Consider the following 18,089-nt stretch of genomic DNA (forward strand, 5'->3'; position numbering starts at 1 on the left):
GTTTCCCATTCTCCTTGAACCAAGTGCAGCGTGAATCCGCTTCGGACCTGGTGTTTCTGCGTAAAGTAGTTCGCTCGGGTCTGACGCTAGTTGCTGTTAGCTAATGACCAAACAAGAAAACCCTAATTCCGGTCGATCCTAAGTGGGAAATGGCTAGGATACTTTCGCTACGTGGCAGACGCGGAAAGACCTAGATCACAAAACCCGTAACATTCCTCAGGAGTGTCGGGCGGAGTTTTCTAGGCATCTTTTCCGATGGACTGCTAAGACGTGTCCTGGATGATACCAGGGGACACGTTACAACTGGCAAGTCCCCCTTGGTGCATCTAGTTTTGGGTGGTTAGGGTATCTCTAGATTGCTCTCATAGCTTACTTCTTAGTCCGAGTTAAACTCGCAATCCTCACTAGAGGAGGGAGTCTGTCTTTGTGGTCATAGCTCCTCTAAGGTAGCTAATTCTATTCTGAAGAGAAATGTGGAATTAAGCTGTACTTGCTTGCTCATTGTCTAACTATCATGCCTAAGTGATCCAGTCAAGTGCGATCACATTCAATTGTGAATACTCCTCTTTCAATTCTAAAAGCATTGGCTCTCCATAGCTTGGAGTCAACTCTTATTTATTTGATTGGTCGGCCATCTATGTTGTACTCTATTGTATCAACCTCTTCTACATTTTCCTCAATCAAGGAGTAGTAATCCTTATACTCATTATTCAAATCACTACACTTTGATTTCTCATCATTTTCTAGGTCTCTATTCTTAGCCCTTCTTTCATCCGTGATTAGTATCTAATTGTACATAAGGTTTAGGCTGTGCACATTGGTCCATTGTCATTTTGGCTCATCCATGAGGTCTTGGAGTGGCTTGAGATTGGTGGCTAGGTTACCAGCTAACTCCCTTATCAAGTACTTGAGAATCCCTTGGATCTTAAGTCTATTAGAAGGAATATGGAAAGGGGAAGGAGTTTTTCATTTGCTAGGGCTTCCGGCCATCCTGCAAAGTGGCACTAAAGGTGGGGTCTTACCCTTTGGTAGTTAGGATGTGGTGGCCTTACAAGACTCACCTATTGTCCTTGCAGCTTGATTATAATCCTCTTCTTTGTCTAAAAATGGAGAATCGATGGTGATTAGTACATGCAAGAAAAGTAGCTGGGGGATGCACCTTCCTTTTATTTTATTTTTTTCACTTTTAGGAAGGGGGAAGCTCACCCTACCCCAACAATTTAATGGTGTCTCTAATGTCACTCTCCCCCTCCCCCTCCCTCTCAAAAGGCTTATTGCTAAATTTATGAGGGGAGACCAAGCCCTCCCAGGAATCTATCCATGCCAGAGAGATGGAAAAAAGGCCTCCCAAAAGGCCCTTTTGCTAATTTGAGGGTGCACCTCTCCCCTCTATAAGGGCTTTGTAGCTATGCCATAGCATTACTACCAAAAACACCTATATAGGGAGTAGTAGTGACTATAAGCCATGCTTGATTTCTATCCTACATGTAATTCTCTATACCATTGGTGAGCCCTCATATGTGCGATTTCATAAGGGTTTGATCCTATGATATGCCTATATCGTATCATTTTTTAATTGAATAATACAAGAGTATACATTTCTCTCATATATTGTGCTACCTTTTTGTGGCATATCAAGTGAGTGATTGAGTGTAGGTGCATTACACTTGGTATCAGAGCAACTCTTGCTCAAAGTTGAGGAGTAATCAGAAACAAGAGAGAAGATCCATCACCTCAAGCTCATGTCCTAACACCCCATATTGCAATGCCTCATGTTGCATCGGTGATGCCTCCCCCCAATTTGATGAACCTCACCACAATGATCCCAACATAGCTTACCATGTAAAGACATGATGTCGCTTCCCCATGACACAAGTGTCACCCAAAGGTGAGAGTGGTTTTCCTATGGCAACAATCCCAAATATAAGGTGCAACTTTCCACAACATAGAGGGAAGTGAGAGAATTCATGCATCTCTAAGGCTTGAAGAGAGGAAGAAGAGTCAAGGTTAAGAATGGCAAGAAGCTCAAGAAAAGAAAGTAGCTAGAATAGAGAGGCAATTAGAGGATATGTCAATCTTGTTAGAATCAATTTGGAAGAATGTGCAAAATGAAGAAGAAAGAGGAGGAAAAGAGAAGAAAGTTCTTAAAGGAGAAAGGATATAGGGAGTGGGTAATACAACAAAAGGAGGAAGAGAAGAGATGCATACTATAAAAGGAGGTAGATAGATTGGCAAATAGGTTAGCTAGGAAGGAAACATCTATGATGTCTCAAGACATAAACAAGGACAAGGAGAAGCAATGTGAAGTAGGAAACAAGATCAAGGACAAGAAGAAATACAAGAGACCAAGAAACAAGGATAGACAATAGAGTGAAAGCTTAGAATATGACTATGGCAAGTTCAAGATGCCCCAACCCACCAAATACAAGGAAGAGAGAGACGGTGTCGTGCTGCTGCGCATCCGAGCCGTAAATACCTCCATTTTAGTTGTGCATTTGTGTTATCTTTTCGCGTGTGATTTATTGTGTGTGATTGATGCATTAAGATAATCCGTCCTTTCAGTATCCGCACCCAATGTACATACTCCACTTGTGTGTTTGTGTTTGTGTGTGTTTCAGTTTGTATGCATGTTGTATGTGTGACAGAAAAATATGAAAAACTGATGCCAAAGGACATTATCAAGCTAATAATTTCAATGATGATCTCCAAGAAAAGTGTAGGAAATCGTGGAATCAAATGAGGCGGATGGGGAAGATGAACCACAGAGCTTTGTGACATCGAAGAAATCCTTTACTACATCTGATATCAAAGGTTGGTTATAAATTGGTGCATTTGGTACCATGGATTCATGGGAGAAACCATTGAGGTAGTAAAAGAGAAGGCTTTCTGTTTTGAAAGTTGGAGGGAAAGATAGAAAGCTTTGTACTTTCAAAATAGCCTTATGAATGCTATGTTGAGATTGGAGAGGGAAAAAGCTAGGAAAAAGGGGGATATTTTTGAAAGGGCTATCAATGGCGGGCTGGCAGAAAAGTCTGGGGAGAAGGATGACGACTATCAGGAGGAGCGCAGATATGGTCATTCCGGGTTCATAAGACACTGAAACAACAATCTTTCTCATTCTCCTTCATCTGATTCGAGTTTCAAGATTTTTTTCAGATATGGCATTTCCTGGCTCTCAATTCGTTCAACTGTCTCCTTCCAAGCTTTATGAGCCACCTCTCTCAAAAGAAGCAGACACTACGATGTCGTATTGCTGCGCATTCGAGGTGTGAAAACCACCCAAAAGTTGTGCATGAGATTTGTTACTTTATACATACTTTGACGTAGACGTTGTGCTTTGCTAATTTTACAGAAGAAACAAACGTAAGTTTCCTTAGGAGGTGAACTGTTCTTCCTCACAACTAAGAATGGAACGGTGGATATCTTGTCTATCCATCTCTTTCTACATTACACACACTTGATGCTCACACAGCAGGTTGTTATTGTTTTGCCATTGATCCGACTGGGAGGTGCTTTGCAATGGGGAGTGCAGATGCTCTTGTGAAATGCTTTGTGTTCGTACTTTTACCAAGCTTGAAGTAAAGCAAAAGACCTAGAGTTGAAGGGACATGCAACGTGAAGAGGAAAAGATGCTGCTTTCCTGTGTGTGTAAGAGAGGAAAGTGTGGCTAAATAAGTGGGTTTTTTTTTTGGTTTATGACGCAGGTAAAAGAGGGGAATTTTAAAAAGCTAAAGAGGGCGGGACAAAAAAAGAGGAAAAAACTAATCTAGGAAAAAGAGGACAGAGTATTGGGAAGGAAGGCGCAGAGAACAAGTGAGGAGGAACAGAGCATGGAAGAGGAGAGGAAAAAGTTGTCGACTGGGTGTTCTTCGGGGGGTTTTTTGGAGTCTCAATCGAATGCCTGAAGAAGAAGGAATGCAATGTTGGAACAAAATGGGGAATTTTTCCATGATTATGGATCTTGCATACGATTTTTGAAGGGGAATCAGAAGGCGAAAAGAAGAATGATGAAGGCTGCTGTTTCTATAATTCCGTGCAGCTGCTCGCTGGATTAAACGGGGAGGAGCAGTACTATTGTCCTCCTGTGAGTCGTAGGCCTCGGCTGCTTGCTGCTACCCTTCTGACCAGGCGGAGTGAAGAGCTTTTATGCTTTGAGAGGCCACCAAACGATCATACCGTGAGGCTCCATTCAATAAAATCCAGAAGCAGATTCCGGCCAACTCGAGCTGCTGTTGACGAAGCAAATATACCATTGACAACCCCATGCCCCCCCAAGGACGATGGTACAGACCTGAAGCTGCGATTACTGAGCGTAGTTTCTTGTCTAGACCGCGGACTGCTGGTTGGAGAGAGCGATGTGCAAGCAGTGGATGAGGTGGCAAAGGGGTTGGAGGATACGCTGAGGAGGAAGGAGCTTGAAAGTTTGTTAGAAGAGCACCAGCAGCATGACTTGTTGCAGGGGAGATGGCGCCTCATTTACAGTAGCGCCTTTGCTACAGGGAAAAGCCTGAGTGGAATGCACCCAGGGCCCCCATTGAGTCGGCAATCGCCATTCACCTTGGGAAATGTTTACCAACGGATTGATTTGGTTGCTCAAGAACTGGACAACATTGTGGAGTTGCAGATTGCGCTGGCCTGGCCCTTCCCAACTGTGGCTGTGGAAGCTACTTTAGCTCACAGTTTTGAGTTCATTGGAAACTCCCAGATCAAAATAACCTTCCAGAAGACTTCAGCTAGCTTTATTTCAAGCGGATTATCCCAAGTTCCACCCGTCCAGCTGCCACAATTGCCTGAAATCTTAAGGCCTCCTACGAGTTTGCGCAGCGGAATCTTTCAGGTCACCTATCTGGACACAAGTTTTCATCGATTCTAATAATACAGGTGTGGAATTTGTGGAGACCACCATCGATTGTGCCTTAAGTGAAAATACCAAGACAGGCTTTCAGATGATGAGATTCTATGAGCAGCTCTGTCGTGAAGTGGATCACAAGGAGAAAAGCCTCTACATAGCTCCAAAGAGTGTGCTGAAGGAAGATGCAGACATGAAGAAAAAGGAGGAATCAAAGAAGAAAAGAGTTGAATTTTTTGGCATCATCTTGGATGATTGACAGTTCTGAATAATTATTTCTGGTTTGAAAGATATTTGACAGATGCACCTCCCTCTCAAAAGAAATTCAGAGTTCAATTTCTGTCTTTACTTCAGTAACTGTTTGAATATGCATCTCTGCTCAAATCAAAGGAATCAAGGAGGAGTATGTTCAGAGGAGATAGTAAAAGATATCTAGTGATAGTTGTTGCAACAGCACTTAAAGATTCAGCATAATTACCAAGACTTTACTAAAAAACTGATTCAGAACTGCACCTTATGATAAATTTTGTTTGCAAAGATGTTGAGTTTACCCAACAAAAGTCTCTTCGTATTATGTAGTTTGTCTTTGAAGATGAAGTTAGCCTGTTGATGTTTTGAAAGGCAGAAATACATTGATGCAAACTTACAAACTTGCATTAGAAGCTCTTCATATTACTAATGTTGTGCATGAATGTACCCTGGTTATTTACAGATTTAGAGACTAAAAAATGATGCAGAAATAGAGCTTTCAAATTGACTTTGATATGCTAAATTGACCTTCTATCCTGAGATTATTCAAAGTCCTCTGTGGTTGCGACATTGCTTTCACAAACCCTTCGACAGCGACATGTTTCGGAGGCATCGACTAGCTAAAATCCACAATGGGTCAGAGTTGTGTGCGGGGGAATGCCGGCTTTTCAAAGCTATTGTTCTGAAGTGAGCGAGAACTAAACATGAACTCAAGAGTAAAGAGGAGGGACATGCTTTTGTGATGGAGTTTTTGTCAAAAAGTACAGGGCAACTAAACCATGGAATCTAAGAAGATGAGGAGTGGAATCGATGGGAAGGCTCAGGCTGAGCGGCTAGAGGAGGGAGGATCAAGGTATTTAGATCATCTGGTTCTGGAAAGGCAATAGGTACAAGCTGTTGCTTTGTGTCCGGAACTGCTACGAGGCTCTGCAGCAGCATGGGAAAGCCATTGAGCTCCAACTAAGCACAAGCTTGAAAACGATTGCACTACAAGAGGCCTTGGCTGAACTATTCCTTGTGAACAAGCAACAAGGCCTTATAGTTAATGCTTTTGGATGACAAAGTTGTTGGGTGAGCTGGGATTAGAGCCTGGGCCACCCCGCAGAATATTGGCCGGATATTCATTCAGCTCTGTGGTAATGGTCGTCGTCGACTGCCGCAGAAGCTGTGGCTGCTCGATGTCCGCCGTCTACTGATCACTGTCAAAGCCGACATCAATCACCTGCACCCAGCTTGTTGCAGCAATTGGAATATTATGATGTGTAAGGTGAAGCAGATCAAATCGGTGATCACTGTGATGAGTGGTAGCTATGTTGTATGTAATACGATCAATATATTCATGTTGTTTGATGCGACCAGGACGGATTAGTGCTGAGAAGGAGGGCTTGGCTGAACTGTTCCTTGTGAACAAGCAGTACGATAAGGCTTTGACAATTTTTTTGAGCTAATGCAACTGAAGGTGTTCGATTTCATTGAACAAAACCACTTGTATGACTGTTTGGCAGACAAGGCCTTACAGTTAATGCTTTTGGATGGGAAGCACGAAACCATGGGAAGGAAGCTGATTCTTGAACTTCATGCCCAGTGCCACTTGTATCTTATATGAGTGTTGATGATCTTCTGATACATGGAAGAGGAGAAGCCCAGGTCGAGGGAGGAAGGTCGTCACCAATCTACATCCTGAGCATTTTTCTCAATCCCTCAAGAACGGCAATCTGCACAACAGGTTCTCTAATCAAAGTTCTTCAAGCTGCAACATGCTTGGGTCTATGAGCTTGATATAAGCTACATGCTACAGCTCAGATAGGAGGTGAAGACTGCACTGTGAGAGCATGGGATACAATAACAACTGAGCTTGCTCTGAAAATATCTGGTGCTCATTCCAATCGAATCAGGGGGCTAAGTGTATTGGGTTCAAGTCATACACCTGAAGTGTTTCCATTCTCTGCTGTCCACTGCTATTGTCTTCTCCTGTGGCAATCTCTTACTGAAATTTGAATGCTGAGAATAGCCTTGAACTGGTGCTGAATGTTGGGTAGACTTATAGGTTGATTGCTCAATGATTAGATCGAGAAAAATCTCAGAATTGTTGCCCAACAAAACTCTTCCAGTAGAACTCTTCAAGACACTTCAAGCCTATGTGCCAATGGCATAATTAACTTCAAACACCTGAATGTAAAATAGTTTATGAGATACTACAGATTTTTCTGAACATGGACCTCATGTAATTTACTTGACAAGGAATATAGTGAACTTTGGCATCAAAAATTCGATTTCTTCTTGTTAGCCTCTTTCCTTGTTGCAACTTGAACTCCGTGTTCAGCAGCCCTTACAAGAAATCTACGACAACGGGTTGATTCTGAAGAAATGGATTGCAAAGGTACATAGATACTTGAAATATGCAAGAATCAGTGAAGATAGGAAGGGAGAAGTGGTACCTATCTATCTAGAGGAGAATGCTACTAGTTGGTACCTACTAAAGCAAGAGCAAGAATGTGGTTTCTTCTTATAGAAGGAACTACAAGAAAAACTCAAAAACTAGTTAATCCCAAAGATGGAAAAATTAAAAGTAAGATATGAGTGGAGAAATCTCAAATAAACACAAGGGAAGATGAAGGAATATGTTAGCAAGTATAGATGGTTGATGCTGCAACACCCAAACATGAATATAGATACAAAGTTCCATAGATTCCTATTCGGTATGTAGAAGTGGGCTACAATAGATATAGAAAGACAGGAATTACCAAGTCTAGTGGAGGCCATGAGGATGGCTAAAATATTGGTAGACTTAGAAGGGAGGAGGACTACCTAAGGGAGTCAAACTAGATTCAACACCAACCTCACTACCAACTCTTGGAACCCAAGAGCTGACCTCCCAAGAGGGCCCATCCCAAAGATTTGGGGTCAAATCTCAAGAGTAATCCCATCCACTTCACAGTCTCTCTTAGTACCAAGGGGAGCATTTGGAAGGTAGGGAAACAACCTCTACAAACCATCTCCTAGCGCATATTACGAATCTGCAAGCAAGGTCAAACACATCATGGTGGAGACCTTAAGTCTCAACCATAGAAGTTAAATGTTTCAAATGTAGGGGACAACACTACTAGAACAGATGCCCCATGGAAGTCACACCTGCAATAAGTGAATCTAGAGTAACAATCACAAATGATTATGGAGGAGAGGAGTCACAATCACCTGAATTCAGGAGATCCCCAATGGAAGTGAACAGAGTCTAGATCACCTAAGAGTTGGGACAATTAGTGCATGTCCCCAATGCATGGTAGCTTGAGTAGTAGTAGTACATCACCTATACCTAAAGGGAAGAGTTACTAAAAGGGATCAAACAAGCATGGTAGATACCAAAGCCACTCACAATTTCATTACACTAGAGTATAGCAAAACATGGGCTAAATTCATCTAAGGTCCCAGAATGATTGATAGTGACTTTTGCACAAGAGAAGCAAAGGAAGTAAAGTAACTATTTACACTAAAAGTGGAAGGTAGAAAATGGAAGGCTGAGCTCAGTTTTCTAGTAGTATGTATGGATGACTTTGAAGTCATTTTGGGTCTAGAGATTCTATGACAAGTATGTGATCGCAATGTTTGGCAAAGGAGTTAACGAGATGCTACTAGATATGCAAGGAGAGGGTGTAAGAGTGCTATGTAAAAGGATGTAGCTCCTAAGTAGGATGCCAATCAAAGTGTATATGAAGGAGAGCAAGCCAAAAGTCTCTTGCCAAGCTACAAAGTCATGACCTAGCAAACTAAGAGCTCAACTTCAAGCAATCACAAACATTAGACCTTGTATCATGACCTAGAATACCAAACAAGTGGAGAAATCAGTGAGGCATAGAGATATGGTGTACTTATGCATGATCACACCTATGGAGAATGAGATCACCAAGGGTCCCAAACTATAAAGTGACAACAAAGAAGTCAAAGAGATACTTAAGGAGTGTGCCAATGTGATACATGCAGAACTACCCAAAGACTTACCTTCCAAAAGAGGTGTTGACCGCAAGATTGAGTTAATCCTAGGAGCATAAATTGGAAGAGAAAGGCTTTATCCATCAAAGCAAGTTCCGTTTTGGTGCCCTCGTGTTGTTCATCAAGAAGAAGGATAGGGGACTCAAATTGTGTGTAAACTATAGGGCCCTTAACAAGATCACCATCAAGAAAAAATATGGCATGCCCTTAGTTGAGGACTTATTAGATTGACTTCATAATGGAGAAAAATAATTCAACCACATAGATCTTAGGCTAGCAGGCTAATCCGTATAGCCAAAGTGGATATCCCAAAAATAGCTTTGCACACTAGATATAAAAGCTTTGAGTGGCCAGTCATAGGCTTTGTGGACTGAATAATGGCCCGGGGATCTTTTGTGTCTTAATGGATGGAGTATTCAAACTAGACATAAACGTGTTCATCATTATATACATAAATGATCTATTAGTTTATAGAAAAACTTTATAAAAATTAAAAAAATATTTAATATCCATCTTTGAAAAGTTGAGGTAGTACAAATTATATTCAAAACCTAAGAAATGGGAGTTTGTAGTGAAGGAGCTAAAATTCCCAGTGTTCATTATTTTGGGGGGGGGGGGGGAGCATCAAAGTAGACCCCAAGAAATTCAAAGCAATGAAGAAGTGGCCAATCCTGAAAAATGTCAGATAAGTTAGAGAATTTCTAAGATTCATTATATTTTGTAGAAGGTTTATAAAGAATTACAGCATGGTCACAGTGTTGGAGGGATTTTAGCCAAAAGGTCGTATCCATCGGGGGTCAAAGAGAGAAGGAAGTAGAGAATAGGAAATATAAGAGAAGAAAAAGAATAGGCAAGGGATTCAAATGAATCATAGGAATGCTAGAAAAAGAGTTCTCTTCAATACATCTCCATACATCATGAATCAATCATTAAACCTTCTACCAAGTCTACCAAAGCCTTTACACAAGATAAAGACAAAGCTCAATGATTCATACTCTACATGTATTACATGTAAACTCTATTATACATCCAAGAAAAAGAGTCCAAACAATCCAAATATCAATAGGTTTAGATGATTTCTTGGTAGAAGAACCCCGAGTACTTCTCCCACGAGCACTATATCTATTGATAGAACCTAAGAAGATAAACAAAATCCTTGTATGCAACTCCAAATACACTTTAACCCTATATGTATTCTTGGTTATTACAGCAATTATAAACTAATCATTTGATGGCTAAACTCCAAGACGAATGATTCTTAGATTATCTAGACAATGTCTACTATTACTCATAAGCAATGTCCAAGCATTAGATATTCTAGAGCTCCCTATTATATCCAAAAACATACACCAAGCACTAGCTTCTACTTTACTACTCAAACAGCAAATCTGATGCTTCTATTGGCTCCAAAAGGGGGGTAAAACTCCATAAAACCTAGTTAGAATTCTCTTAGATCACTCCCTCCCCTTCTTCCCAACTCTAGAGTATTTTTTGCTACTTGAAATTTGTGCTCGCACTTGAATTCAAGAATTCTTTTCTATGAGATTTTCCAAAACTAGCTAAAAAGCAATTTTCTTTTTGCATGTCACCCTACTGTAGAACGTTACTATACCTTTTGAGGATATTTACAAGAAATAATGACCAAAATATCAAAATTAGGCTAAAATGGTCCTAAAATATTGTATTTTTGAACCATCCATACTATGGATACTAACATTTAATAACTAATATGCCATTGACTCTCTAGATGAATAAAAAAGCTAAATGATGATGCACTCGAGGGTTTTTTACACTGTATCCACATTACCACATGGCATCCACCCCCTTTGAACTTGCACATCCTCTAATATATGTGCCATAGTCCTAGTTGTCACTAAATTCAAAGTCCTTCTCATCCTTTATAACCATATTCTTTGCTTTTTCATCTTCCAACTAGACATTGTATCATGGCCAATATTTTCATCTAGTTTTAGCAACTCATATTAGGTAGTAGATTCCTGTCTCTTGAATATTTTGATCATTTTCCATGGTATTAGAATTCTTATGGCTATTCCATCCAACTCATTTAATGCATAAGTAGCATTATCAAACACATATCTTACCACATAGGATCCAAACCATCGTTTAGAGACTTTATGTGTGGCACTATGTTGGTTTTTTAAACTATTATCATAAACCAGTATCAAATCCCCATCTTGTACAATTATTAGTCTCAATCTATGTCTTTTGTTAAATAGTTTCTAGTTCCGTATCCTTACTACCCTTAGCTTTATAATTGCTACCTTTATGTCTTCTGACTTCCTTTCCAACTATCTAATATGTAAGGCCAATAACTCTTCTTGATTTAGCTTTTCTTTCCAAGGTAGTACACTTCATGTGATTGTCATCTCTTTTATCGGTATGATAGGATTTTGGTTGTACATCAATTCAATATGCATGTATCCTGTAATAGAACTATGAGTTGTTATGTCAGCCCACAAAGCACAAGGGAGCAATCAGCCCATTCTTTCACCTTCTCTCCACATGTTTTTGCCAATGCCTTCACAATAGGTAAGTGACCTCTTTCACTTTTGCCATTTCCTTCAAGGTTATAAGCTGAAGTTCAAGCAAGATCTATGCCCAACCATGCAAAGAAATCATGGGCTCCGTTCTCATCCACTTCATCTATATCTGCTATAATTTTTTTCACATAGCCATACCAACAAAAGATCTCTTCTAAGAAAAAAGTACACATTGTATTTGTTGTCTTGGTTTGTAGAGCTCTCTCTTTGACTTGATTAGTCAAGTCTTCATGGGCAAGTACAAGATACCTCATTTTCCAAAGACCTATAGGCATTATGACTAAATCCACCACCCACCTAAAATGAAGAGAAAATGAATATATGGGCTACAATCCATCCCAATGTCTAACAGATTGTAATATTCCCCACCCATGGCCCATAGGAAACCCACCCCCTTTTTATTACAAATTAATTGAATTTTCTTCTCCCCCCCTTTTGTCATCAAACAAGTGGCAAGGGGAAAAGGAGGAAGATGACTAATGCCAGAAGGCATATTCCACGGTGGATTCCGTGACGTTTTGCGGGTGGATTTCGTAAAATTTTATTATCGGGGTTCATATACAAGGTGAATTCTTTGCGCGAAAAGTCGATGGGGACGCCTATCCTTTTTGGGCATCTTGTTAATTTAATGTGCAAGTGGGTGATTCCATAGCGGGTGATTCCGTAAAATACATATTTAAATTAATAGACGTTTATGAGTTTAGAGTGTGCACTCCTAATAAATTAAGGTTAGGATTGAGTTCTAACCAATTTATTTAATTTGTAGCTGAAAACTGCTAGGTATTCACTTTTGTCGGTTTAATTTTATTATTTTTCTAACAATTGTGAATGCTTTAGTTGATGTGTAGAGCAAGCAGCGGTGACGTTGGAAAGCATTGGAGAATAACGTGTATTCAAATTATTATCAATTTTTGATGGGCGCGCATCTTAGGCATGGCGCCAATATTTTGATGCGCTTATTTATTAAAGCACTTGACATTTATTTATTATTTTTGTATATGCATGGACACACGATTTAAATATTTGTATTGGACATTGTATTTGGGTACCGCCCGACTCCTTGGGTGCCCAATAGCTTTAATTCTTTAGTGACACAAAAGCAAACACAAAAGTTAAAGCATGCTGATTGTAAATTGGGCTATTTTTTAGCTTGAAAATTGTAAATTGGGCTATTTTTTAGCTTGAAGATGAATAATATATCAAATACATGCTTTATGGAGTATTCACACAAGACATGGGGGCAAATTGTACCCAATTAGTCTCTTGCTTCATGTCATGCAGGCTTTCTTCCTTGTTTTTTGTACAAAAGTAGAGTTCTTTTGTTCTAGGGACCTTCCGGCGCTCACTATGCATGCATACGGTGTCCGATCTGTGCACCAGTGGTATCAGAGAAAAGTTGAGATCGAGAACTTCCAATCACTTTGCATCTCACGCGAAGGTAGAGCTCTTGGAACGATCGAGCTCTACAATCAGTCTCGTGGCAAACGGTCGATACCAGCATGTTCCTGGCAGTCAAGAACCCCCTACTGTACACTCAGATCGCGAGGGACCAGTCTCTACAAGTGGAGGACCACGCAAAAAGATCCTACATCAAGTCGTTGATTTCTTTTGATCAGATAAGAAAATTTCTATCCATAGCCATTAAAGCTTGGAGAATAAGCTAGAAAGCTTTAAGGAAAGCTTTTAAAAAAACTTCAATCCTCATTTTTTTCCATCGGCGGTGGCAGTATGTACTGCACGTTGCCAAAATGGACTTGAACGTTCTCTTGTCCTCAAAAAATCACGATTAATTTAAAAAAAAACTAAAGCTAGAACCCCAAAGTCTCTAAAGTTTCCAAGCTTCAATTTCAATTACCTACCATAGAGGCAGTTCCTATTCTATTATACATGAACCTGCTTACAATTCTCTGGAAGCCCCTATTCACACCTGTGGACTGATAGAACTAGATTCCAGCAAATAGTTGACAATACTCAGTCTATATGCAACATTATCTTCTTGGAAGACGATCGTGATATCAAATTTCGCAATCATAAAGGAGAGATACTACAAAAGCCAAATTTAATATATATATATATAAGCCTTGTAAACCCAACTTTGAGCTACGCTCATCCCGCTAACAAGGTTTCAAGTGTGTGAGGTCTTTTGGAATTTTGCAGGATGTCTCATCAAACCACGGAAGATTTTATGGCTGAAGGTGAGCTACCCGAACCAATGATGGAGCAAAAACTGGATTTGATTATGATGCAGCTTCAAGAGAAACAAAGAGCACAACAAACCTTGCAAGCTCAATTGGCCAATCTGCAATGATCTACCATCGACCAAGATGGATCATAACCTAAAGATCTTATATGACGTACGATCAATGCAACACTTGAAGCACAATCTATTCGGAAAGAAACAAAGATAAGTAAAAGAAACTTCAAATTTCATACTTTCAATGGATCACGCGATGGAAAAACTGTACTTGCTTTTATCAGTCAATTTGATGATTATTTCCATGAAGAATCATATACTGAGAAAGAAAAAATTAAATGTGTCACTAACATCTAGTTGACCGAGCATCCCTATGGTGGACTATTGTCCGCAAAAGCGTTGATTGTCCCACTACTTGGGAGACTTTCCAAAAGAAATTTTTGTAGAATTTCCTTCCACCCCAATTCCTGGAAAAAGCAATCAAACAATGGGATTGTCCTGAACCTATTTCACAATATACTGAGCATTTTTGGAACGCTTTATTGCAACTACGAATGCTCAAAGATGTACCTGAAGCAACCCACAAACTCAAGTTTATGTCTGGCTTACTTGGACATTTTTATGCGGAGGTCAATATGTTCAAGCCAATAACTCTCGAAGATGCAATTTCCTTGGCCCATGACACTGAAGACAAAATTTGAGGACGAGATAAGCGACCACAACAATTTCAAACTAATGGTAACTTTGTATCCAAACGATTCAATTCAAATTTTCAAAGATTCAATCAAAGTCGTTTTCTTCTATCTTCATTCCATAAATCTTGGACACGACCACCTGCCTTGTCATCAAACACAAATTCAAACCCTAAGCCATCTCTCCAGTCAAATCCCAACATTTCTAAACTTCCTACCATTACCAATAATGTATCCAAAGCAAAACCCATAGTTTGTTACAAATGTCATCAACCTGGACATCTAGTGGCCAATTGTCTATTCAAAAAGCCAACTATTCATATCAATTATTTGGAAGCAATAGAAGATGAAGAATGCAAAGATATGTCGGATTTTACAGAAGACGATGACGACATTGGTACTACTTCCGATACTTTGCCAAGTATGCCAACTCCCCATTCCTTATTAACAATGAAATGTCTTGTGCATGGTAAAGAAAAGACTATTTTACATGATGATGGGAGCATACACAACTTTATTTCTGCAAAATTGGTCAAAGAATTGAATTTACATACTGTTTCTACACATTCTCGCATCAAGGCTGCATTCCTAGGTATGAGATATAATGGAACACAAGAGGTGCATGATTTAGAAATTAAAATTGGTGATTATACTGAACGAAGAAATTTCTTAGTTGTGCCTTTGCAGTCTAGTGACATTATCTTAGGCATGCCTTTGCGACATCAATACAATCCTGATATAGATTATTTTACGCATTCAATGAAAATCCATTCTCAAGGAAAACAAATCACATTACATGGTATGCACACTCTCAATAATTTTCCATTTCTTACTCATAATCAGGCTAAATGTGCATTAAGGAAAAGTAGCAAATCTTATTTAATATGGGTGAATGAAATTAAAGCTAAAGAAAACCAGATGCATCCTAGGCATGTACAATTTCTTTCCCAATTCCAAGATTGTTTTGCTGTTGATTTACCACCTAGATTACCACCTATACGTCCTGAAGATCATAAGATATATTTAAATCCTGGATCACAACCACCATGTAAAGCACCATATAGACATAACTAGATTGAATATAAAGAAATTCAAACCCAAATTGAAGAATTGCTAACCCGATGACTAATTAGACGTAGTAGTTCTCCATTTGGTGCACCTGTCTTATTAGTGAATAAGAAAAACAATATTATTGTGCCCTAAATAAAATTACTATTAAGAATAGATATTTGATTCCTAGGGTAGATGATCTGATGGACAAGCTACAAGGATCTGCCATATTCAGCAAGACAGATCTTAAATCTGGATATCATCAAGTAAGATTTGACAAATTTGATATATTCAAAACTGTATTTAGAACACCATTTGGACACTATGAATTCCTGGTTATGCCTTTCGGCTTAACTAATGCACCAGCCACATTCAGTCGTATGATGAATCGTATATTTTTAAAGCATCAGCATTTTGTCATTGTTTTCTTTGATGACATATTGGTTTTCAGTAAAAATGAGAATGAGAATTATGAACATTTGTCTTTAGTTTTTTAATTATTAATTATATGCCAAACCAGAAAAGAGTGAATTTTTCCAAACAAAAATTGAATATTTAGGACATATTATTTCATCTAAAGGTATTAAAGTCGACCTTAAAAAGATAGAAGCAATTTTAAATTGGCCGATACCCAAAAATGTGCACGAATTACGTTCTTTTCTAGGTCTTGCTAGCTTTTACAGAAAATTTGTGAGGAATTTCTCATTGCTTGCATTACCTTTGACAAAACTATTAAAGAAAGGCATCGTATATAATTGGTCTGACAATCAACAAAAGTCCTTTGATCTGCTAAAACATGCTTTAACTCATGCTCCTGTATTACAATTACCTGACTTCAATAGACCATTTTTCTTAGTAGTTACTAATGCTACTAGATCTAGAATAGGAGCAGTCCTTATTCAAGATTCTCATCCCACAGCCTACTCTAGCTACAAACTCAAACCCACTGAACTTAAGTATTCTACCTATGACAAGGAATTGCTAGCCGTAGTACAAGCTTTATGTCAATGGAAACATTATTTAATGGGATTTGAAATCATGATCAAAACTGACCAACAAAGCATTAGACATCTCCTTAGTCAACCACAAATATCTGACTGACACATTAAATGGACTGCTTTTATTCAAAGTTTTCATCCACTTATACAATATCAACCTGGAAAAGAGAATGTTGTTGTCGATGCTTTAAGTAGAAGACCGACTATTCACAATATTTATGTGATATCATTTGATTCCCTTATCCCTATGAAAGATACTTATGACCAAGATCTTACTTTTCAAGCTGATTGGAATAAACTAGTTACAAATAATTGGATTCCTATTGATTCATTGTCTTACACTAATGGATTTATGTTTTATGAAAAAAGATTATGTGTGACTGTTCCATTTCGATCATTTGTTTTGCATGAAATTCATTGTCCCCCATACCAAGGTCATAGAGGAATTATATCTACTTTGCATACACTGATTGAAGATTTTTATTGGCCACACATGGACAATGATGTATCTAATTTTGTATCTGAATGCTTAATTTGTCAAAGAGTTAAAAGACACCATGGTAAAGAATATGGTTTACTAATGCCCTTATCCATTCCAGCATGACCATGGGAACAAATTTCAATGGATTTTATCACTAGTTTACCTAATACTAAAGCTAATCATGATATAATTTGAACTATTTTAGATAGGTTTAGCAAACAAGCATATTTTATTCCATGCAAGAAAACCTTAACTGCATCTCAAGCTGCTCAATTGTTCTTGAAAACTGTTTTCACTAGCCATGGTTTGCCAAAAGTTATTATTTCTTATCATGATTCTAGATTTTGCAATAAATTTTGGATTACTTTGTTTGCTAACTTAGGAACAAAGATTGATTTTTCATTTGCCTTTCATCCTGAAACAAATGGTCAAACAGAAGCTACTAACAGTACCATTTTAGATCTTTTGCGTGCATATACAATTTCAAAACCACAAACATGGGATACATATTTACATTTACTTCAATTTGCATATAATAACACACCACATACAGCTACACAAAAAGCACAATTTGAAATTATTTATGGATATCGATTGCATACACCTGTTACATCATTGTCAAACAAAGTTCAAACTGTTGATGATATTGCTAACATGCATGCTACTATTTTTGATGAAGTTAAAGATATGATTGCTAAACCGCAGCAATCATACACAAAACAAGCTAACAAGAAAAGAAAAGCTATGACTTTTAAAGTTGATGATTATGTTTGGTTACGAATTGAAAAGCAAAGATTACAAAGTGTTGACAAACACCCCGTTGTAAAATTAGCGCCTAGATTTTATGGACCATTCAAGATAATTCACAAAATCAATGACAATGCATTTAAACTAGAATTACCACAACACTGGAAAATCCACAACACCTCCCATATCAGTTTATTACGACCTTTTAGAGGACAACTACTTATACACCCTATCTATGAAAACCCTCCTTTGCTAGAAGAAGAAACTGAAATTCTTGAGCC

The 18,089-nt window shown here is 38.7% G+C and overlaps 1 protein-coding gene across 1 annotated transcript; it reads left to right on the forward strand.

The window, feature by feature from the left end:
• The first annotated feature begins 3,011 nt into the window (after positions 1–3,011).
• LOC148026747 (plastid-lipid-associated protein 6, chloroplastic-like) lies at positions 3,012–4,873 on the forward strand. The gene is made up of 2 exons (XM_087690339.1): positions 3,012–3,084; positions 3,981–4,873. Exons 1-2 carry the CDS (start codon positions 3,012–3,014, stop codon positions 4,871–4,873), a joined length of 966 nt encoding a protein of 321 aa, XP_087546465.1.
• The last annotated feature ends 13,216 nt before the right edge of the window (positions 4,874–18,089 follow it).

This window comes from Lygodium microphyllum, chromosome 13 (assembly GCF_053477565.2).
Source record: "Lygodium microphyllum isolate KBCC chromosome 13, Lygodium_microphyllum_v1.1.10, whole genome shotgun sequence".
Classification (NCBI taxonomy): Eukaryota; Viridiplantae; Streptophyta; class Polypodiopsida; order Schizaeales; family Lygodiaceae; genus Lygodium; species Lygodium microphyllum.